At 40.0% G+C, this 25,231-nt stretch overlaps 1 protein-coding gene across 1 annotated transcript in view; it reads left to right on the plus strand.

Moving 5' to 3' along the window:
• Positions 1-25,231, plus strand: part of cntn2 (contactin 2) — an 86,487-nt gene that overhangs the window by 37,410 nt on the left and 23,846 nt on the right. Inside the window, exons 2-12 of the mRNA XM_063474966.1 lie at positions 3,656-3,730; positions 4,441-4,582; positions 9,761-9,933; positions 10,133-10,228; positions 10,571-10,783; positions 11,181-11,283; positions 11,500-11,681; positions 11,797-11,933; positions 14,326-14,455; positions 17,186-17,336; positions 22,764-22,891. Coding sequence (XP_063331036.1) covers positions 3,673-3,730; positions 4,441-4,582; positions 9,761-9,933; positions 10,133-10,228; positions 10,571-10,783; positions 11,181-11,283; positions 11,500-11,681; positions 11,797-11,933; positions 14,326-14,455; positions 17,186-17,336; positions 22,764-22,891 — 1,513 coding nt within the window. The 5' untranslated portion in view covers positions 3,656-3,672. The remainder of the gene's footprint in view (positions 1-3,655; positions 3,731-4,440; positions 4,583-9,760; positions 9,934-10,132; positions 10,229-10,570; positions 10,784-11,180; positions 11,284-11,499; positions 11,682-11,796; positions 11,934-14,325; positions 14,456-17,185; positions 17,337-22,763; positions 22,892-25,231) is intronic.

Here is a 25,231-nt window from a genome sequence, read left to right on the forward strand (position 1 = left end):
CGCCATGATACTGGCTCTAGAACCTGAGCTGTGCTTTGAGGTCAGCCCAACTAAATTTAGTCAGTATTTCTTATTAACTCACGCGCTGGGTCAAGCTCCTAACCCAACAGAAAGGTGGGACTAAACATGGCACTCTGCACTATTGCCATTTTGGCAATTTGGGCTCATCTGTTCCAAGGACATTGTGCCAGTATAGTGGTTTGTTCAGATGCAACCTTTCAAACTTATGCCATGCTGCCATTTTACTTTTGGAGATAAGCTGCTCCCTCCTGCAAACCTTTCCAAACAAGCTATACTTGTTTAGTATTTTTTTATTCTGACAAAGTTTAAAATTTAACATGGCAACTGTAGAGTCTTACTTGGCTAAGATGTAGTTGTTTGGATTTTGTAGTGTTTCTGAGCAATGCACAGCATGACCTTGGGATACATTTGCTGGGACATCCACTCCTGGGAAGATGGACTGCTGATGGGAAGCTCTCTTGAATTTTTGACACTGATGAATAATCCTGCTGACTATGAACGATGGACTTCAAATTGTTTGGTCTTGTAACAGTGCCATTAAGCTCACCGCATTGCTTGTGTCGCCAGCTGAATTTGACATCACATCATGTGTTGCATTAACCACATTGATGGGGAGCAACAGTTGATCACTCTGATATGCAGTTGCAGCACTTGTTTCTTCCTCACTGATAAAACTAAGAAAAAAACACACTATGCCAGATTGTCCAGAAAATGGAAAGGTTTAATGGACACCATAACGAGATAATCTCCTAACAATCTAAGAAAGATCTTGATCCGTAATTGTGAAATCGGCTGCTTGTTACAAGCTGAAGACAAGTCTCTTGATACTCACTGAAAGCAGCTTTCATTTAGACCCTTGGGTTGTTTTTCTAAGTCTAAAATATCAAAAGAAATTAATAAAAAAATGACCTTTTTGTTTTGGTTGTGATGTAACATTCCCAAAGCAAAGGGATACACACACTGCACTTTTAGTCCAGCAGAGACGTAGACAGTAATTTTATAGTGTGGGCTCAGGACAAATCCATACACATGCATAAGACATGATCTGAGGACAAAACACAGTTAAACTCACAGAAATTTGAGCTGACTGCAAAAGAATCCTCACATATTTTTTCAAAAGGGCAACTTTAATCCAAAGTCCTTAACAGGGCGATCAATGGAATCGGCCATGTACTGTAATAACTTGAACGAGAATCTCCTTCCCTCACCCAGAAAACTGAAGATTAGTCAAATATCAACCAAAAATGTATCAAGTGACTATCAGTCAAGTCCTCCTAATGAGTTCTCCTTACTGAAGTGAATGTTGTTTTAGTGTTGGATGAAGGGATCAAACATATGGCTGTTACCTGGGAGACTGAAGTTTCTGTTCTTTGCCAAACCAAGTTAAACAACGCTACCTGGTTAGAAGAAGAAGCATTTTCTCATCTGCCTTCACACGTGTATTCAATTCAGTTGTGTTTATATATCACCAGCCCACAATAACAGTTGTGTCAAGCTGCTTTGTATTGTGAGGTTAAGACCCTACAATATCAACTCGAGTAATGTCCCATTTCCATCCCATAGGCTTTAATGTGATGTTGGCCCACCCTTTGCAGCTATAATTCAATTCAATTCAATTCAATTTTATTTATATAGCGCCAAATCACAACAAAAGTCGCCTCAAGGCGCTTTATATTGTACAGTAGATAGCACAATATTAAATACAGAGAAAAACCCAACAATCATATCATATGACCCCCTATGAGCAAGCACTTTGGCGACAGTGGGAAGGAAAAACTCCCTTTTAACAGGAAGAAACCTCCGGCAGAACCAGGCTCAGGGAGAGGCGGGGCCATCTGCTGCGACCGGTTGGGGTGAAAGAAGGAAAACAGGATAAAGACATGCTGTGGAAGAGAGACAGAGATTAATAACAGATATGATTCGATGCAGAGAGGTCTATTAACACATAGTGAGTGAGAAGGTGAAAAGGAAAAACTCGATGCATCATGGGAATCCCCGGCAGCCTACATCTATTGCAGCATAACTAAGGGAGGATTCAGGGTCACCTGGTCCAGCCCTAACTATATGCTTTAGCAAAAAGGAAAGCTTTAAGCCTAATCTTGAAAGTAGAGATAGTGTCTGTCTCCCGAATCCAAACTGGAAGCTGGTTCCACAGAAGAGGGGCCTGAAAACTGAAGGCTCTCCCTCCCATTCTACTTTTAAATACCCTAGGGACAACAAGTAGGCCTGCAGAGCGAGAGCGAAGTGCTCTAATAGGGTGATATGGTACTACAAGGTCATTAAGATAAGATGGGGCCTGATTATTTAAGACCTTGTAAGTGAGGAGCAGGATTTTGAATTCAATTCTGGATTTAACAGGAAGCCAATGAAGGGAAGCCAAAACAGGAGAAATATGCTCTCTCTTCCTAGTCCCTGTCAGGACTCTTGCTGCAGCATTTTGGATTAGCTGAAGACTTTTCAGCGAGTTTTTAGGACATCCTGATAATAAAGAATTACAGTAGTCCAGCCTGGAAGTAATGAAGGCATGAACTAGTTTTTCAGCATCACTCTGAGACAGGATATTTCTAATTTTAGAGATGTTGCGCAAATGGAAGAAAGCAGTCTTACATATTTGTTTAATATGTGCCTTGAAGGACATGTCCTTCAAGGCACATCTTCAAACCTTGTTAAACCTTGTTAAGATGTTAACCATCTTAACATCTTCAAACCTTCTAGAAAGGCGTTACACAATGTTTGGAGTATATTTATGGGAATTTCTGATTTTTTCACAACTGCGTTTGTGTGGTTAGACACTAATGTTGGACACGGAGGCCAAAGTTTCACTATCAGGTTGTGGTCAGGTCAGGGTTCTTTAACACCAAACTCACACATCTGTGTCTTTATGGACCTTGCGTTGTGCACTGATGCGCAGTCATGTTGGAAGAAGAAAGGGCTATCCCCAAACTGTTCCCACAAAGTTGGGACCATAATATTGTACAAAATGTATTAGTATGCTGAAGCGTTAAGAGTTCCCTTCACTGGAACTAAGGGTTCAAACTCAGCTCCTGAAAAATAATCCAACACTACAGGTCCCCATCCACGGCCATGCACGGCCATGAAAACGGTGTTGGTCTTTCAGTGTGCTTGGTTTATATGAATGGAGTGTACGGTCTAGTTTCATCTGATCTATGTTTGATCCTTAAGATCAGACTTCAAGTTTTACCTAGTCACCTATTTTGAAATGGATGCCATTGGTGTATCTACTGGTAGGCTAACAGGTAGAATTGGCAACCACAGGTATTATTTTATGTCTTTTATCTGTAGAGTTTTCAATTTCTCTGTGTGTCTGCATCGGATCTCCTCAAGATATTAAGACATCCTGTGACAGTCCAAAGGTGAACTTGTGAGGTTAATTTGTGACTGTAAAGAGACCTGAATGGTTTTCTGTCTCTATATCTTGGCCCTGTGATGGACTGGTGACCTGTCCAGAGCGTACCCTGCTTTTCGCCTCGTAACAGCTGGGATATCCCCCCCCGACTGTCAAGAAAATGGATGGAATTTCCTGTTGGTGCTTTCATTAAAGCAGTCTTGTTATCTTTTTAGCATAAATTGTATACCTACATGTCCTGTCTGAATGGTTTTCCTTCTGCTTCAGATCTGTTTACGGTCCAAATGTGGCTCTTGGTCTGTCTCCTGACCCTCAGCTCAGTGGCCCTGATGACTGCTGTTGGTAAGTTCCACTTTTCAAGATTTTAAATATTTTATCTAGTCTAGGTAACAGAAACGTCTTTTGGGGGTTCCACTTACTATTTCCTAATTAAATACACACAAAAAAAGAATCTTTTATTAGAGATTTTATCATTTGTGAGCACAGAAAAAAGTAAAGCTGCCTTTAATTTGTAAATGGGAGACGCCCCCTAGGGTGGCGGACAATGACCGAGCTAAGATCCTGTGGGACTTCCTGATACAGATGGAATGGTGATGGCTAACCAACCGGACATAGCGGTGGGAGACAAGCAGAGGAAGACGGCCGTAGTGATAGATGTAGTGATACCAAATGACAGCAACATCAGGAAGAGAAGCTGGAGAATGTTTTAGATGTTATATATATATCTATATCTATTCTGGAGGGTGAAGGTAACAGTGGTCCCAGTGGTAATTGGAGCACTCGGTGCGGTGACTCCCAAACTAGGCGAGTGGCTCCAGCAGATCCCGGGAACAGCATTGTGTATATATATATATATATATATATATATATATATATATATATATATATATACATACATGTATATATACATATATATATATATATATATATATATATATATATATATATATATATACATACATGTATATATATATATATATATATATATATGCATGCAACAAACATAAAAGTGTTTATATTATATTATGTTATCATTGTTATTTTGGTTCCAGGTGGAGATGTGTGTGTGGCAGGTCATGACAGCGGGCCAGTGTTTGAAGAACAGCCGAGCAGTTTAATTTACCCTGAAGGCCTGACTGAAGGCAAAGTGACCCTGAGCTGTCAGGCCAGAGCAAATCCAGCTGCTGCTTATAGGTGAGTCTTACACACTCATTTCCGGTGGAGCCCACATTTTATAAAATGAGTTGGTCTTCACACTTTGTTTTAGGGTACTTACTTTGATTCCTATATTAAATTGCTGTCTTATTTTGGTTTAGAATGGGGTGAATAATCTTTTGATCCCCTGGTGAATTTGTACAGTGGGGAAAATAAGTACTGAACACGTCACCAATTTTCTAAGTAAATATATTTCTAAAAGTGCTTTTGATATGACATTCTCATCAGATATCAGTAACAACACATCCAGTCCACACGTGTAAAGAAATCAAGCCACGGATGTCCATGCAGTGCCTTGTGACCTCCAAACATGGTTCATATTATTGCATTCAAAAACTTGATCTTGAAGTTTTGGTCTCATCTAACCAGACTCTAGTCAACCAACATTTCACAGGCTTGTCTAAATGTTGTTCAGCAAACTTTAAACACACTTCAACATGCTTTTTCTTTCAGCAATGTAGTCTGGAGTGGTGAGTGTGCATATGGCACTTAAGTGCATTACTTATTGTTTTCTTTAAAACAGTTGTACCTGCTGATTCCTGTAGCTCTCCACAGGTTGTCTTTGGCTCTGGGACAACCCTTGTAAAAATTCTTTTCACTCTTCTTTTTGCAGGGAGCACCTGGTCATGGCCAGTTTATGTCAAAATGATGTTCTTTCCATTTGTGGACTAACCACTGCCATCAGTATGTTTTGCAACAATAAGGTTGCAAAGACCTTGTGAGAGCTCATTGGTTTTACCCATCACAAGCTGTTTATTGTGTGCATTGATAATGAGACACCTTTTTATAGGCCGTCAGTTTGGACTGAACTAGCTGATATTAATTTGTACCAGTTGTAACAGTAATGTGTCTCTAAACTCTTAGATCAAAATGTGCTTCACCCACATTTGATGCAAAAGAGCTCACTGCTTTGGACCAGTAGGTTCGGCTGCGTACAGGAGAGGCAAACTGAATGAGACTCAGGCAACTGTGAGTTTTGTAAACGCTGGCTTGTGTATTTTTACTCATTCAGAAAACAAAAGAAAGAAAATTAATAACAAACATACAAAAACTTTTCAAATGAAAGTATCCCTTTTTGGTACCAGTATTTTTCTTCAGCGACAACCCTGTGGTACAATCACAGTAATCACTTAAAAAAAAACCTTACCTGGGTGCATCCTTCTAAGTGTATAATCAGAGTTCAAGTTCAAGATAAACCACAATTTCAATGAGCAAAATCCAAATAGCAACGTTCATCTGCAACTTCATAGACTTTGTTAGCTGATTGCAACAACCATTGAGTTGGAAAAATAGATCCAACCGCCCACACCCACTTCTCTTCCTGTTCGTGGGGATGTATAGAGTCTGTGAAAAGTCCTTAAAATAAACCGTCCAAGGGGGTTTGTGTGAAGAAGGGGAACAGTAATATCAAAGTGGCGTGCTTTTTTGTTGCAGCTGGCCTACCACACTCTGCCGTGCAGCACAGAACAAAGTCAGTTGGTCCGTCAACGGGGTTGGCTCGCCATCGATTACAGGATCCGTTGCAATGCATCGATAGGAAGGACACAAAGGAAAAACCTGACCTGTCAACGACAGTGTCATAGGACATTAAGTTCCCATATAATCACAGATCACAATTTGCTATCACCTAAGATGTACTGTTTGTAACGTTACCCATGTTACAAATTGAAAATAAACAGTAAAACACAGAATAATCTGTGCAACAGTTTCAAATGCTTTTTTTTTCAATAAGCAAAAGAAAGTTTTCCGTAAAACATTGTAAACAATTTCCTAATAAATACTAGAACATTTTGCTTACAATGAACTCATGAAAAGTGCAGATAAACCATGAACAATTAAAACACTTTGCTCACCGATCTCAAAAAAGAATGGCGCAGGAGCACCAGATGGTGCAGGAACAATGAAATGGCGTTGTCTAATTCCCGACCTTCCTCGACCAAACAATGTAAAAGGAACCAAACTAGTTACTCGTCTTACCAGTACACATGCAATAAAACAATTTTTCATAAGCAGCAAGTGCTAACTCTTCCGTTTATATCACTTTTTCCCGTACCTTGTTTCAGTGAATCTCCATCTCTTTTTCCTCGCTAGCGTAGTCATGGGGGATTCGTGAGAGAGGAGGACAAGCCTGTGCTCTCTCAGCCGGAGATGGCGTGCGGGGCACTGCACCACGTTGCAGCAGCTCATTGGCTAAGAGCAACCCACGTTTACTTCAGAACTCCTAACTCTTTCACTGCTGAACCTATGGCTTATTCACTATAAATCGAGTATAACTGCTAAGATTAATAGGGTTTTTTTACGTTTTGGTACATTTTATCCAAGCCATACTTAAATATGGGTTACACAAGTGTCGGGATTGACTGATCATGCTGAATCTGTGATTTTGGATTCATCCTACCATGCAAATGGACTTGGACACAGTAGCCGATCTCTTACAGAACCTATGATATCTTCGGGTGGATTGGCCCGCTGAGGCCAGACTCAGACTCTGAATTTCAGTTATTAGTTTTAATACATTTAATATGTTTTCGAGTGTTAAGTCATTTCAGCCTCATTTTGACTCTAATATTTACATTTTCTCCAAGATCCAGTTGTTAGACACATTTTTGTGTTTCTGTCCTTTTATAATGATAACTGAGCGACTGGAAAATTGCAAAATAGCCAACTAATGTAAAGCTGCCTGTGACAAAGTGGGCGAGAACACCACTTGTTTATATTCTTAGTTAACATTCTTGTATTGATTTAGCCATATCTCATATGTATTCTGTAATAGGCAAGCATTAGTGATGGCCCGCTTGAAGCTGACGCTGCGGCGCGTGTGTCAAAATGAAGCACTGTGTGGAGGCTTGATTCTTTTAGCCAGAGTCACGTGATCAGTAACGTCCGAAGCTTCATTTAGAACGTAACTGATTCAGTGGTTTATAGGGAAGTGAATCATTCGCGGGATTTGTGGAGTGTTTTGATGGTGACAGATAGCAAACCACTGATTATTCTATTGAAAGATATGGAGCCAGCGAGGAAGAGAGGAGGTTCTGTCGTGTGGGAGTATTTTGGGTTGATTTTGGTCAGTTTTGGTTGGGTTTTCCAGCTTTGTGTTCTTGTTGTTTGTTTTTGTTTAGTGCGTGTTTATTTGATCTGAAAACGTGAAAAACTTAACATGTTAAAAATCTGCTTTTCATAATATAAATATCATTATATAACTTTAGAAACACATCCATTTGACTCTTTTCATTTAACGTAATAAAAATATATTTTATTTTAAAAATAATCTTAAACTGTTATTCTACAAAATGTGCAGCAATTTAATTTGTTTATTTTTTCTGGCTGATAGTCTGTGGGACCCAGGAAGACCGTATACCTGCATCTCTACAGAGTCTGTGCACTCCAGCCTCTTCTGTTCTGTGTGAGAGGATTTTCTTTAAAGGAGAAATTATCTCAGCCATCGCACGAAGGAACAAATTCTCTTTTTAAATAAAAATTAAAAAGGGTTACCTTAAATGGATCATGTTTTTAATTTACAAGTACATATGCATTATCTCTTTCCAGTTCACAATCAATCCTACCCCAGAGGTCAAAAATATGTATAAGAAAATTGGCCTAATATAATATTATTTATAAACATACCTGTCCAGCTGTCCAGTGATTAATTGCATAAGTACATGGAGGCAGGACCTCACAGCAGAAGCATACTCCTTAATGTGTTGTACATTATTATATGTATTTTCACTTATTGTATTAACCAACATCAAGAAGTCAGAAGTAAAGAAAGACCACACCATGGTGCATGTTTAAACAAGGGAAGTTTATTGATCACAGTTATTTATTAAATAAATAAACAAAAAAAACATGTTCAAAGCAACACAACGGCGGCCCAGTGTCAAACAGAACTCCACTCTGCAGCGTACGCAGTCATAATGAAGCAGCTCCTTTTATTTTGTAGATTCAAGCTGCTCTTCATATATTTGGCCACCAGATGTCACCAGAGAGGACTGTGTTGAAAAGCTTCGAGTAATGAACCGTGTTTCAATACATGTTTCAATACTTCAGAAAGCTTCATTTGGCCATCACTAGCAAACATTTGCCATCCCGAGTTTGGTTATGTTTTCCACTTTTACAGATTATATAATGTAACATCTTGGTTTAAATTGATTCTGACAAGTTTGTTACGTTAACATGTTTTTTGTTTTTTTTCATTTCAACTGTTAATTGGTTTAGTTTGAACTCACCTTACCTACCTGTGTTCCAGGAAAAAAAGGAGGAAATGTAGTTTTACTTCCTGTATTTATAGCTTCCTGGTTAATCTGAGGTCACAGGTGAAGAGAATCTTTGTAATTTAATAAAGCTGATTTTAGACTGTGTTTATAGAGAAATGGATTTGTAGTAATGTGTATTGTGTCTGAGTCTAGAAATGTTTGTCTTACCTTTCTAATGGAATAGTCCAGGGTGAGATTGTTTGGTTAAGTGGACTATTTAAGCAGATGAACGCAGGTGTTTGGGGGAAAAGAACCAGGTCAGTGTAGCTGTGTAGATTTTGACCTTAATTTCCATTGAGTTAAGTTCAGTTATGTTTATTTGAACTGAGTTAACTATGGAGTTGAGTTTCTTATTCATTCTTGTAAATATTGTTTGGTCACAAAATGGTGAATAAATCACTCGCTACACTGGACAGCATCTGTCTCCTGCCATTCTTTAGCTGCTAAGGTCAAGTCCTTCTGGAAATGTATCTGCTGCTTTATGAGTGAGGACATCGATGGGAGAGTCAGTCAGCAGGATGGGAGGAGTTAGAGAGAAACTTAGGGTTTGTTTGAGAAAACCTGGCCGTGAGTATGTTAGTATCACAGACCCCAGTGACTGACTCAGAGTTGAAGTGAACTTCTTTTCTGCAACAGGAAGCCAGAGTTCCACCATCTCAGGTGTTAGCTAAACCTGCCCAGCCATATCTGTGACTGACTGTGCTCCACACAGCTAATCTGTGAGAGCTAGAATTTTTTTTAACTCAGTTACATCCAAATCAGTTTGGATCTTTAAAGTCAAATGTTTCTTTTTCACTCCATTAAAATGAAACTACCATAAAATTTGAAAGACTTTTCATTTTTTATACTACAGGATAAAAAAAGCCTGAATCAAATGATTATTTCCCTGCCATTTATCCTGCAGGTGGCTTGTGAATGGGACTGCGGTTCCACTGAATTTGGACCGATACACCCTGGTGGCTGGTACCCTGGTGATCAGCGGCCCCGACCCCATCCGGGATACAGGCTCTTACCAGTGTCTAGCTATCAACCGTTGTGGCACCATCATTAGCAGAGCAGCCAACCTCAAGTTTGGTTGTAAGTAATAAAGACCTTTCAGTCATTTTCCTTGTTTGAGCTGCCTGCTTTAAAAACATGGCAGAAAAGGCACCAGACAAAAACACAAGTTTACATTCTTTCTCTGCTTCTGGATCAGAGCTCACTGGTTTTAGGACTTTTCTCTGTTTTTTGTTTTCAGCATTTATTACTTATTTGTCTGCATTTGCTTGTTCTTCAGACCTCCATGACTTCCCTCCAGATGGCAGAAGTCCTCAAACAATAAATGAAGGTCAAGGAACGTTCTTGGCCTGCCAACCTCCTCCACATTACCCAGGTACCTCTCTGTTTCATTGTTCTGGGAAATGATAATTTATTATATATATTCTTAGAGAGCCACAGAATAGTCCTGTGTGTGGCTGGAACATTAGTTTTTACTTTTGCATAATTTTCCTTGACTAAGAAAAAAGAGTCCTGCTGCAGCTAGCCACTTCACCACTAGTGCCCAGGGCCAAAAGGTGATTAACAGGTCAGAGGGGCAGAATATGAAAGTAAATATGAAATGAAATCTCTCACTGATACATTGTGACTGTTATGATTGTGACTTTTTATAGTGAAATCTGAGCACTGACAGAATGAAATGACTAAAGTAATTGACGTCGATTCTTTTCTTCTCTAGCGCTGTCTTACCGCTGGTTTCTCAACGATTTTCCTAACTTCATCAGGAAGGATGATGGGCGCTGGTTTGTGTCACAGGTCACTGGGAATCTTTACCTGGCTAAAGCTGAACCTAATGACACAGCAAACTACTTCTGCTTCACAACGATCAACATGGAAGTTAGCACAAAGAGCACGTTCAGCAAGGCCAACCAGCTCACGGTAGTCCCTGATGGTATGAAAGACCTACAGCTGCATCACTTGTCTCTTAGCATCCACATGTTGTTCTGCTGTCTGTAGTTGGGCATAAATTAATATAAAAACATAGGATAACAGGGTGTTATTGTTCACTGACAGCCCAGTGCAACGTCCACTTTTAAGTTGTGGCATTAGCTTGCCTGTTATAAATTTACTAAAGGCTGAAGCAAAGTCGATTCAGAGACAGCTGCTGACTTTCTCCTTCTCATTAGTAACCCTACTGCTCAGCCCATGGAATACTGGCCCAAGCCTTCTACTAAGGATCTCATTTAGACTGAAAGAATTTGGAATTTTACAACACTAAAAAGAGGTTATGGCACAGAAAGCAAATTAAGTGATAATCTAATCTAAGAAGATTTGCTTTTTCATTCCAGCCAATCCCAGGAAGTCAGCTCCAACCATTAAAGTGCGCTTCCTAGCAGATACCTATGCCCTGGCTGGACACACCGCCCAGTTAGAGTGCTTTGCTTATGGAAAGTAAGTGTCCATCACAGAAATTGCTGTGTGATGCTTCTTTACTTTTTGCATAATGTGTCTTATATTATGATGCTGTTCAGCTGTAGTAATACATGTCCAGGCATTTTTACATCCTCATACCTCAAACTTGTAATTATCACTCTCTGATCTCTGCACTGCGTTTTATTGACCTCTTACTTCCATCTCTCAACTCTCGCTTTGCTTTTCATCCTAAAGTCCAGCTCCAAAAGTGCGGTGGAGGAAGGTGGATGGTTTAATGCCATCCAAGGCAGGCCCCACTGTGGAGGGTCCCACCCTGACCCTTCCTGAACTCTCCTTTGACGATGAGGGCATTTATGAGTGTGAAGCCTACAACTCAGAAGGAAGGGACACGTACCAGGGACGCATTAATGTCCAAGGTGACTAAAGGGTCTTCATTGTGCAGCAAAGCATGTGTCATTTCATTTTTAATGCACTCGTGTTCATTTTATAGCTCATGTGTATTTGTTTTTTCTTGACTTTCTTCTCGTCCAGCTCAACCAGAGTGGTTGCAGGTGATGACTGACTCAGAGGTGGAGATTAGCTCAGATCTTCAGTGGAGTTGTGTGGCTGCTGGAAAACCTCGACCCTCTGTACGCTGGCTACGCAATGGACAGCCACTTAGTACACAGGTAACACAACAAACACACACACACACGCCTGACCATAAAACTTCTGAAGAAGGCATTTGGCATGACCATGTGGGCAGCTACAGTTATCCTTTGGACTTGAAAGTCGATTTTGAAGCAGAGAGATGTTTCTTTGATGACAAGCTCTCAGCCCATCGTGATGATACTGGGGGCATTCCAGTAGTTCCAGCTGGTGGCAGCCTCAACCCTTGGTGTTTCCTGTGTTGTTCCTTAACATCCTAACAAATTTCCTCTCATGGGTGGGTGACAGATTGGATTTTCAATCAGATCAATTTAAATTTTTAGTTTTTATTTATATAGCACATCATCACAACAACAGTTACCTCACCTACAGTACCCTACAATAGGGTAATGTCAGAAACGTAGTGGGGACGGAGCTGGACTCCCCTAGGGTGGTGTCTGAGAGGCGGATGTTGTCCAAGATAAAGACAATGCTGGACAATACCTCCCACCCACTCCATGACATGCTGGCCAGTCACAGGAGCACACTCAGTGGGAGACTGAGATTACCCATGATGCACCACTGAACGACACAGGAAATCATGCCTGCCCGTGGATATCTCTGTACAACTCCTCCATCTAATACAGCGGTCCCCAACCGTTTTTGCGCCACGGACCGGTTTATGCCCGACAATATTTTCATGGACCGGCCTTTAAGGTGTCGCGGATAAATACAACAAAATAAAAAAAGTACCGGTACCGAAAAAAAGAAGATTTATTCATAACACACGTGAAAAGACCCAGGAAAACCGAGTTAACAATAAAAACGATAACAAAATAACGCTAAAAACCGATAAAAACCCTGAAAACCATACATTTCACACCCGAGCCTCAACTCTCGTGGCCCGGTACCAAACGACTCACGGACCGGTACCGGTCCGAGGCCCGGGGGTTGGGGACCGCTGATCTAATAGACTGTAAACACTGTAATAGTTACACCTTTTTGCACATGCTCTTTTCTTACTCGCTAATGTTGCTCTCAACTTTCTTGATATTTATCTATAATCACCTCTGTCAGTCACTGATATTTATTATTGAGTGATTTGTATATATTGTGCTATTTCTTAAATTTGTAAATCTGTAAGATATTGTAACATATTGTTAAATAGTTTGTTGTCTGTTTTTGTTACTGTACAGGAGCAACTGTAACCCACATTATTTCCTTAGGGATTAATAAAGAATTCTGATTCTGAATACAACAGCAAATCAGAATAACTTGTATTTATGTCCAATTTCTAGAGCTGATCTCAAAATCTGCAGTTGTTCGGAAATGGCTTCATTAACCTTCTGGAATGGTATTCTGAAATTCCAAGACCTTAGAGCTATTGTAAATTTGACCTATTTTGTATACTCTTAGATATACTCTGTGGTCTTTGATCAAAGCATGTTGTTGATCTGTAGTCATTTGCATATTAATGATCATAAACTGACCTCACAGCCCATTGTTCATTCAGTGGTGCTGGTTTCAGTCATTGTGCAAATGTGCTGTTTACAAGGTTGGAAACCTGCAGTCAGCTGAGACTGAAGAAGTCACCTGGATGATGATGAAATGTTTCTCCTGCTGAAAACGTCCATGTGAACAGAATCAACCTTCTTGGGGGTTTATTAAATGATTTATTGAATGATCTTTATATGGCCTCTGAGACACTGGATTTATTTCTATGCTTCTATGGTATTAAAGGAACTGCGCCGAAGTGCTTCATATCTGATAGATTCTACTTTGTGCATGTAAGTGGACAAATTGGAGCTGCTAGCCCTGTGACAGGCTCCAGCCCCCGTCACCACCCTGGATTGGATAGGTGGAAGGGAATGGATGAATGAACACAAGCAGTGACTACATATACATTACTGGAGTAAAACTGAACAGTGAGGTCTCATAGGACCTCGTACTTCATGTGAGGCAGAACTTGTCTTTGTTGTTAGTCCTGTGGAACTTTATGTCATGCTTTGCTACTGTAAGATAGAAGCAAAACATGACAGAGGTTATTTTACTACTATTTCTTTGTCTTTTGCATGGTGTTTATGGAGAGGGCTATGAGCACATTGTGGCATAACTTTCAAAAGTTCCTTATTTATTAGGGACTTCATCTTGATTCCAACCATGGATACTGTCTCTTAAAAGCAGTGAAAAAAGGAGCCAAAGCATAATCAGACAAATAAGGAAAGCTGTGCTTCAGTTAATGATTCGACCTAAGAACACCTTGGTGTATGAATGTGGCTTTTGTCCTTTAATAGTTTAATTGTTACTTTAGTTATTTCTGCAAACAATGAACTGAATAATGCAGTACTGTACAGCATGCTTTGTTACACATGTCACAGATCTGTTTGTGCTTTCTGTAACTTTATCTCTTCTTTACCTTCTTCGGACCTCAAGGATCGTGTGGAGGTGAATGGAGTTCATCTTAGAATCATCAACCTGGCTCTGGAGGATTCTGGCATGTACCAATGTGTGGCTGAAAACAAGCATGGCACCATCTACTCGACTGCTGAGCTCAGGGTCCAAGGTAGATAGAGACTTTTCATTCTCAAGTCAAGCCAAGTAGTCAAGTTTTTATTATCAACCCAACAATATACACTCAAGTATATAGTTGGATGAAATATCGTCCTCCTATATCAAAGGTGCAAACTGTAAAATGAAAGAAATTCAAATACATACGTACAACTATACAGAAACAAGATAAACTACCAATAAGTACAACAGATTAGTTGCACTTGAGTTTAGAAGTGCTTGTGTGATTGGGTGAATGAGGCATGTTGTATAGAGCGCTTTGAGAGTAGAAAAGCGCTATATGAGAATCAGTCCATTTAGCATTTACCAATTAGTGATGGGAATTCCGGCTCTTTTTAGAGAACCGGCTCATTTGGCTCCCAGCCGGCTCTTCAGGTTGTTTTGTTGCTTTAATTAATTTATTATCAACAACAATATAAAATTATGCACAAAAGGAATTACTAATGTAAAAAAAAACGTGGTTTTATTTATATATGTTTATATATAAATATATGCGGTGGCCCTTAGAGACAAAGCACGTACAAACTCCAAAACACATTTCTAGAGTTAACTGAACTTCCAAAACAGAGCTACCTAGATCACTTAAATTACACAATTGAAAGCATATGTGTATTGTTTGTGTATTTATACACAAGCACTCATATATATTCAAGTAATTAAAAAAAAATGTTCATTTACCTGTTACTACCACACACCAAGGGCGTTTATCAATATGCGTACTTGTGCGTACTTGCGTTCTCGTGTACTCGTGATACGTCATCAGTCGGAGACCAAGTACTGTTCCAATTCAAAGTACGCATCACGCCGAGAACGCGAAAAAGTCCCGGATGTGTTCTCGATCCGCCCGTTTTATCGAGCATGCATCGGTGTAGACTTGGGACAGCTATATATCCCAGAATGCATTTCGTCCAAAACTCAACAGCGGACTCCCGGCACATCGGTTCCAACCCCCCCACCCCCACCCCCCTCAAACCGCTCGCGGACTTCTCACTACTCAGGTTAAAGAAACCCCAGCAGCTGTCTATAGTATTGAGTGTCCACTAGAATAGAAATAAAAGCGTTCTAACATCTCACCTGCTTGTTTTTATTAAGGTATGTACACGTATGTACATGTACACTATTTTTATTAATAGAGGTTTCACTACTGAGGTTAACAATGATATATAAGTCACTTAGATCACTTCTAAATGTTAATGTTTGGTTTATTTCAGTGTTTTATTTGTTCCTGAGTAAACCGGTTTGGCTGTGATTAAAGTTAAGCTTCATAACATGTTACTCACAGTTAAATTAGGAGGGGACGGCAGTAAAAACTCCGGACCTGTGACATCATCACGTACGCTGGTGTTCCGACTGTACAAATCACGAGTCCGTGCTCGCGTACTTGAGAATTGAGAAACGTCCCACGAGTCCGTGCTCGCGTTCTCGGCGGGTACGTACTCCCGTGCGTTCTCGGCGGGTACGTACTCACCGAGAACGCGAGTACGTACTCGCGTACTTGGGCATTGATAAACGGCCCACATCTGGTCGTTGGTACTTCCTGGCTTGTGTAGCCACTAGGTAACAAAAGCTCAACACTGCCCCCTAGCATCCTGGAGCACTTCTGTTGTGTTTTGGAGGTTTCACATGCTTTGTACGTGCTTTGTCTCTAGGGGCCACCGTAAGTATACTTTTATTTATTCACTCCACATAAAATGTAATAAATAAATCATATAATACAAAAACAACTATTTACATTTCAACTTTTAACTATTTACATTTTCAGCCTTTTCCTTTTAAACTAATTTAAAGTGAAACAACACAAAACACTGCAAACCACAACACAATAAAAATACAAATTAAAATATGCAAAACAAAAGGAAGATGCACAGAGGACAGTGAGAGGAGAGTGTTATGTAGTCCAAAGAAGTGTGTGTGGAGAAGAGAGTCCAGTGTGGAGGGGGGCAGCATGGAGCCGGACTGCTTGGGGGAAAAGCTATTGCACAATCTCGCCGACCTGCTCCTGATGCTGCAGAGTCGTCTTCTGGATGGGGGAGAAGTAAAAAGTTGGAGGGAATGGTGATGCGGGTCAGATATGATGGTAGTGGCTTTATGAATGCAGCATGAGGTATAAATGTCCAGTAGACTGGGTAGAGAGCTGCCAACGATGTGCTCCACACAATCCTCTGGAGGGCTCTGCGGTCGAACACAGTGCCTGTGCTCAGTGTGATGGATCTTGTATGTCCAACCTGAGATCCATTGATCGGTTTGTGTGGTATGTGAACTGTAGTGGGTCCAGTTTTGTCTCATGGTGGTGTTTTTAAAGCACTGTGGCACAACAGCTTGGCTCAGGGAGATGTTGAAGATGTCCGCTGGTCGGCACAGGCTCTGAGCACACGTCCAGGTATATTGTCTGGTCCAGTAACTTTTTGTGGGTTGACCCTAGCAAGTGTCCTTCTCACTGACTGTCACTGTCTCAGCATTCTCACTTATGTCTATGTGATAGACATAGATACCTGTTTCTTTAGTTACTGGCCTAGGAATAGGACTCTTGTTACTTCAGTCTATTCTATTTTTACCTGTAAAAAGGTGTATTGATAATTCCTACAGACAACATAATAAAAGCATGCCATTACGTGTAAAAAAAACCTATTAATTTTTCTTTGGATTAAAACAAACAGCAGATACAATTGACAGCAATGCACCACTCTCTTTTGTTCCCCTATCCTTGTGTGTCTCTTCCTTTCAGTTCAGGCTCCAGATTTCCGGTTGAATCCAGTAAGGAAGCTTATTCCAGCAGCTAGAGGGGGACAGGTGATGATTGATTGTCGCCCTCGAGCTGCCCCGAAGCCCAGTCTGTTCTGGAGTCGTGGAACAGAGTTGCTCACCAACAGCAGCAGGTATTCCCCTAGCTAAGCCTGTGTTACAGTTCATACTACAGTGTAAACAGCATGTATGGTCAACTACCATGGTCAGTAAAGTCGATCCTAGCACTGATTTTTTTGTGCACCCTCATGTGGTATCTCAGGCCAAAGTGTGATGCACACAGATCCTGCAAAAGAACATTGGCTGCTTTGTCTTTCATTTTTGTAAGCTTCTATTCCATGAATAGTACAAGAACAACTGAAAGCAGTTTCACAGCTAGCTGAGGCCTGTTCCCATGTTATTCTATGATAAATGACACAGATAAAATATCTGTTGTTCCAAGCACTGAACTCATTGATTTGTATATTATTATTTTTAATGGAACTTTCAACACGAGGTCCAGAGAGATGTTGTTGCAAGTAAAGGAGTCTATCATACCAGTCAGAGTAGCCAAGTATATATAACCTATACTTAAAAAACAATATATAGACAGAGACAGTTTTGTTAATTTTAAGTTTTTGGAGATGGTAGACAATATACAAAATTGGCTGTAATAACATAACAATTAATATAGTACCTTTGTTAAATACCTTGAATTCAAATTTAAAGTGTGCACTTATCGTATTTTCCACATTATAAGGATTATATATATAAAATCCTTTAATTTTCTCAAAAATCGACAGCGCACCTTATGTATGAATTCTGGTTGTGCTTACTGACCTCAAACTGATTTCATGTCGTACACGGCGCTCAAAAATCTGTCAAAAATGTTTTAGTATGACTTTGCTAAGCTACGAAGCCGCACCGCTTGATGGATTGTTGGAGCATTACAGCTACCGTAGTCAGGAGCCTCGCGGAGTGATCTGGGTCCCAGACTCTGTCTGCTTCAGGTCCCAGAGTCAAACGAACACTGCGGCATTACTGAGAGTGAAAAACTGTCTAAATTCTTCCATCTTTAATAAAATGATCAGCGTTGCTGCTTTACCAGGTGTAACTATGAAGTTTAACATCCAGGCATCCATGAAAACAGGATTTATTACATTTCACAGAGTTAGAAGTTAGCAGGAAGTTAGCTCGCTAGCTTCCACCTAAACATGATACAGCATGTTCTGACTGAGAGATTTCTGAAAGAATTCAAACGTACAGCTCTGCTATCACTTCCAACATAAATGAAGACAGAAAACTAAACAGCAGTGACGTTTGTAGGGTTACTGAAGTTGGGCTAGCTGGTATATAATGATGTGCTACATGATCGCTAGCTACACAGCTATGTTAGCATAACATAAACACAGTGAAGCTGGAGGATGAACGCTAACACTTTTCCACTCGATAAAAGTTAACGTGAGGGTTCCCGATGGTTAGAGACAAATGCAATCACATGGCAGGATGCTGTAAACGGACCAAACTTCAGTCAGGAGAACAACTGAGATAATCCATCCACAATACAGGTTAGTCATTAATATACTGCAACAACATGGGAATAGAGCAGCTGTGATAGAATACAGCATTAATGAATCAATGGTACAGAAGTGGAGGAAGCAAGAAGAATGAGTTGAATAAAGTTTGACTTATCTGACTGTTTTGTTTGCTTAATGCGCCTTATAATCAGGTGCACATTATGTATGAAAACAGACCCGTTCACCGACAGTCCACCTTATAATCCGGTGCGCCTTATGGTCCAAAAAGTACGGTAGATTACGTATTGATTGTTTGATTTCAAATTCACTTTAGTGGTGTACAATTATACACCTAATGATATATGTAAGTTTGTCATTCTTTCAAAAATGGTGTGAATTCAAAGTTGTTTGGCTACAATAATAGCAGACAAACTTTAAATCCTAGAGCTCAAGCTTTGGAATAAGTCTGTGTAGATTCTCAGTCATCCAGGTCGTAGTAGTTTAAGGAGCTTGGAAAGAAACCGACTGGATTCATCCAAGACGCTTCTTTAGATCTAAAACCAGTCCCAGGGATTGAAGCCCTAGTGGGGGTTGTCCCTTAAGAGTGTTGTTGACCTGTTTTAATCATGTGCCTCATTACATGAGCCAAGGTGTGAAAAAAGGCGTGGGTCATTATACTCTAATCTAATTCCCAAAGAATGTACTCCTTATTGGCGAGTACAAAACTAGAACTCGACATCTCAGTGAGGTCAAATATCAGCTCTCTGATGTTTATATGTATTGCACAACAGCACTTGCCAAAAAGCATTCAACTTCAGCATATGGAACAATGTATGTGCCTCCCATGAAGAAGAAAAACACTCAAAATAAACCAATGTTAACATATAAACCAATGTTTACATATTATTATATGGTGTTATTTTTCTGCCTCTATTCTGAGCGCACGGAAATAATTTTTTGCAAATACAAACGTTGCATTTTGGGGAGAAAATTAATTTGAGCAAAGAAAAGTTTAATTTGAGCGTAGGGCAGGGCAGTATGGCCAAAAATATTTATCACGATATATATTTGGAAATTTGCGATAACGATATATTTGACGTGAGACAAAATACTTTACAACTTTATTGGTGCCAAAAAAAAACCATCAATGTATTTTCACTGAAACAGGCAGCTGTTTTTTTTTAAGTATAAATATAAAAATGTAACAGTGCAAATGCAAATTCCTCACTGACCGTTTAACCAAAAGGCATTTCCAGTGGAAACTGGCCGACATATCCTCAGCATAACCATGTATAATATCTACAAAACTTAAAAGAGGTTATACACACACAATACGGTAATATTATGTTGAAGCACAGTACGTATCACTCCGCGAGGCTCCTGCCTACGATAGCCGTAATGCCCCCACAATCCATCAAGCGGTGCGGCTTCGTAGCTTAGCAAAGTCGTACTGAAACATTTGACATTCGAGCGCCGTGTAGCACATAAAATCGTTTGGAGGTCAGTAAACACAACCAGAGTTCATACATAAGCAGTGTTGGGGAGTAACGGAATACATGTACCGCCGTTACGTATTTAGAATACAAAATATGAGTAACTGTATTCCGTTACAGTTACCGTTTAAAAAGGTGGTATTCAGAATACAGTTACTTTGTTGAAATAAATGGATTACACGGCGGTACTTTCCTGTTTCATATTGTCGCGGGTCAGGACTGTTTGGGTTTGTTTGACAGCTACGCTCTGTTGTTCCAGGCGGCAGCGTTACGGTTGCCATGGTTACAGGGTGACGCTCTCTCTCTCTGCGTGTTTCCTGGGTGAGAGAGCGCTTTTTTGTTGTTGTTGTTGTGCTAAGCTAAAAGGCAGAATGCTACAGGCATGGCCCTAAAGAATGTAGCCTCATGGGCAGTGTAGTCCGTGCTGCAGGGAGAATGGACTACCATACACGTTATGTGTCTGTGAGCGAGGGAGGGAGAGAAAGGAAAAGTCCGAGCTGTCACGGAGCAAAAACGGGAGCTGGAAGCATGTAAATATAATAATAACCACTGCAGCCAAGAAGAGTGCCTGACGAGCCCAGCTGTAAGTAAGCTATTAAGACTCAACTGTACACTGTGTTCGTGTTTTCCTCCGGAAAAAATAAGTTCCGTTGGAGCAGCCTTTCAACGCCTCTCTCTGTCTCTCGCTAGCAAAGTTGACCCAGACAACAAAGTAAAGCTAGTTTTCAGCTACGAGCCCGACACGAACCCGACGTATTAGCCAGAGGTCCCTTTACTACGGTTCGGAGCCGCGGAGCTTCAGTAACAGTAATAAATCACAGCAATAGTACATTCACGTAGTTGTAAACAGCATGATAATATATTAAGTAATCCAAAGTATTCAGAATACGTTACCCTCATTGAGTAACGTAACGGAATACGTTACAGAATACATTTTGGGGCATGTATTCAGTATTCTGTAATGGAATACATTTTAAAAGTAACCTTCCCAACACTGTACATAAGGCGCACGGGATTATAAGGGGCACTGTCGATTTTCAGAAAAATCAAAGGATTGATTTTAAGTGTGCCGTATTTTCCAAAAAACACGGTAATAACGACGGCCCGCTAGCATGCTCTACCAAAAATAGTGCTTTGGTGTGTATCTGATGGACGAAAGCTAAACCAGTTCCACACCACTGAAGTTGCAGCGTTTTTACAAACCAGTTCTGGTTCATCCGTTTCATTTAACGATCTGCTTTTGCCCTTCTCATTCTCCGTCGCCACCATGCTTTATCCGCCATGTGCGTATGAAAACAAAGGCACTGCGCATGCGCGTGTTACCCATATTCTATCGCCATATTTCATTTTCTTATCATTGCCTAACGTTATACCAGTATTACTGTGAACGGTATGATATGGCCCAGCCCTATTTGAGCGAATAAAACTGACTTCTTCAGTCTGGATTTAAGAAATGTATTTCAGTGTTTGTCTATTATCCACATACACACACAATAACAGTCCATCTCGATCAGTTGTTAGCATTTGCTCTTGCTCAGATCTCTGCTCTGTGTGCTCACAGACATCTACAGACCTGCTCTCAGTGTGTCGCTCTCACCATCTCTGCTCCGTGCACGCTCAACTCTCTGTGCACCATTAGAAATGTGCCACAAACCCAACCAATCACAGGCTGGGATGCAAAAATTTTGATTAGCTGTTTTGGCCTCCAATCAGCGCGCTAACTACTAGCTAAATTCAGTGGAGTGGTTTGGGTTAAACTACATTAAAACCAACAATGTTCCTTAAAAATTATATATTTTAAAATAAAATAATTAAAGATAATAACCAAAAATGGGTTTTAATCTAGTTTCAACCAAAACCACTCCACTGGATTTAGCTACATTTGGGACAGCGTGCTAACTTTTATATACAGTCTCACTCTATTAGTGTTAAAAAGATCATGCATATATAAACACATATATGGTGTTCTCAACAACAGTGCTCCATCTGGTGGGAGATAGTTGCATAACATTTAGGACGGAGTCATTTACTGGCACTGGGCATCAATTTTAACAGTCAGATTAAAAGACTGGTAAGTCTCGTACCGACTGTTGTGTGAGGTGACTTAAGTAGGTCACATGGTACGGTGGGAGAAGGGCTCACAGTGGTTTCAACTGAAACCTCTGGTGGAAATGACACCTTGGCTCATGTGATGAGGTAAATGATAAATAGTATCGACTAAAGGGTCAACCCCTCTAGAGTTTAAATACCTAGGACTCTTAAACATTTGGTTTTAGAACTGAACACACCTCTTAGACGAGAAAAGAAATGTCTTCACGAACCTTTAAGAAGTCCAGTCGCTGTCTTTCTTTCTTTCTTTCTTTCTTTCTTTCTTTCTTTCTTTCTTTCTTTCTTTCTAAGCTCCGTAGACAACTTGGAATAAGTTAAGTTTTCCATGTACAAACACATACACTACTTGTATGAGCGATATAATGTTCAGGTTCTGTCAATAATGTATGAACGGTGATTATGTTTACATTTTACAATGTATTAGATTACATTAAGGGTTATATTGTACTGTGTCTTTTCTCAGAATCACAGTAACTCCAGATGGCATCTTGTGGATTTATAACATCAGCAGAGCAGATGAAGGAAAGTACACCTGCTTTGCTGAAAACTACCTGGGCAAAGCCAACAGCACTGGACACCTGTCTGTGAGAGGTACACAACTCAAACAACTCAGCCATAAGTAACAAACAACCTCATGCCACATGTCAGTGAGCTGAAACCTTTGTTCCTATTGCTAGTCGCTATAATCATCTCAAAGTCGAGATAAGCTTAACTGTGCACTTTGGATTGCTTGTGTTCTCTTCTGACAACACTACACGTCCATGAATTGTTTTTTATTATTTCATTGAAATGTTGTTATGTTTGAGTGTCTAAGCGTCAAAATATGAAGCGCATTCTCGTAAATTAATAGAACTAAGTGGTCCTGAACTTTCGACTGTATCAAGCAAGAATGAGACAATATATAACATTCACACTCTGATGAATGCAAAAGGAGTAACTCAGGGTTCTCTGTCTTAATCAAACTTAGTTTTGGCATGGAGACTGGAGCAGCCACAGATTAACCCACCAATTCAAAAAAGTGTCCGTAAACTGGAGACTGCTGGAACACCAGTGTCACTGTAATGAAAGGATATGAGTCCTCTAGTCCCACAGTGGTTGATTATCTTGTGTTCAGTACTGTGGCTCCTCCGAAAAAGAAAGCCTCCAATCAGAATTATTTGACCTGGTGACCTCAAATGCACACCTTAAGGCAGATAGCTGTTAACATGTTTGTTTATCCACCCTGACGAATCACCAGTAAAACACTTCTCCTTTTGATTACTATTTATTAAAGCATTGAATAATTAAAAAGTATCATGTACATTGAACTGGTCTGTTTAGAAAACCACAGGCTGTAAAACAATCAGTCTTCCCAAAAGAGAGTGACCCCCTGGCACTTCACAGAGTTTTACATGAGAATGTGCATCTGTCTATCTAACTGGTTAAATCTGGTGGGGAGAAGCTGCTGGTTTTGCTGGCACCGAGGTGAGCGATGTCAGGCACCAGTTATCGTGTCTACATCTGCCCCACACATTCTTACATTTTTACTGATATTTCTGCAGGTTTCTACATAATTATTCAATCAGTAAAAGACTTTTAATTATATTAATCCCAAATAATAATCAAACCCAACATTACCCCTCCAGATAAGCTGGAGAGGAAATGGTGTCTCATTTATTTAGAAGTTCTTCATTTATCCTGGAAAAAACGAGTTTGTTTCTCTATTAAAAAAACGCCCTCTGTAAGGCCAGGACATGTTGCACCACTGACTGAAGAAAACAAGAACAAGCCCAGGTTACTTTCAGCACTGCAGCCAGGCTGACAGTCAGGTTTGGCCCAGCAGTGCTCTTTCTTTAACCTTAACTAGCAATGACTGTATGAATTTCTTCACAAATAAAATTTAAAGCATTAAAGAAAAAATACAGCTCATAGATGTCTCATTACCTACAGCTACTATTGATATTTATTCACTCTTTCTCTGTTTGATCTTACTGAAGGAAATCACTTCCTCCAAACCATCAACGAGTCTACAACACTGCTCAACAAAGTCCTTAATTGATTAATGCATCAATCTTAAATATGATTTATCTCTATTAATGGGCAACGTAACACAGGCCTTTAAGGTGGAAGTAATTAAACTATTACTTAAAAAGTCATCACTTGGCCCAGTGTCTTAGCTAATTGTAGGCCAATCTGCATTCTTTTATTTATCTCAAAAATCCTTGAAAGACTAGTTGTCAAGCAGCTAGCTAAACATCTGCTGAGGAATGTTTTATTTGAAGAGATTCAGTCAGGCTTCAGAGCTCATCACAGCACAGAAACAGTCTTAGTCCCATTAATCTAATAGATCCAGTTTGTTCATGTAAATGGAGAGTCCTCTTCACACGCTGAGGTTAATTATGGAGTTCCACAGGGTTCAGTGCTAGGACCAATTCTGTTTACATTATAAACAGAACTGATGCCCTGGGCAGTATCATCAGAAGGCACCAAGATGGCAGCAGCATGTCTCCCTGTTGAATGTCTGCTTTGAATTTGTGAGGTATTTTTTTTGTTTTTCACGATTTTAAATGGATTTTAGTTTTCTCCAACAAGCTTTTTAAGAGTATTTTAAACTATTCTGTAAATTATTGGAAAGTGGCCTATTTATTGGGACCTCTGCTACTACCAGAAGCCCCGAAACGTCTACCTTAATTGACTTGATTTTGACAAATGTTCCTCATAAATTTTCATCCTTGGGTGTTTTTTGTAACGACTTAAGTGACCACTGTGTTGTTGCTGCTATTAGAAATACTAAGGTGCCCAAGTCACAACATGGTATTATTTTTAAAATAACTCTTAAACATTTTAATGAACAAGCATTTTATCAGGATTTGTCAAACTATGACTGGAAGAAAATAGGATTGATCCCTGATGTAGAACTAGCGTGGGCATTCTTTAGGGATGGGTTTATGC

This window comes from Pelmatolapia mariae, linkage group LG5 (assembly GCF_036321145.2).
Source record: "Pelmatolapia mariae isolate MD_Pm_ZW linkage group LG5, Pm_UMD_F_2, whole genome shotgun sequence".
Lineage (NCBI taxonomy): Eukaryota > Metazoa > Chordata > Actinopteri > Cichliformes > Cichlidae > Pelmatolapia > Pelmatolapia mariae.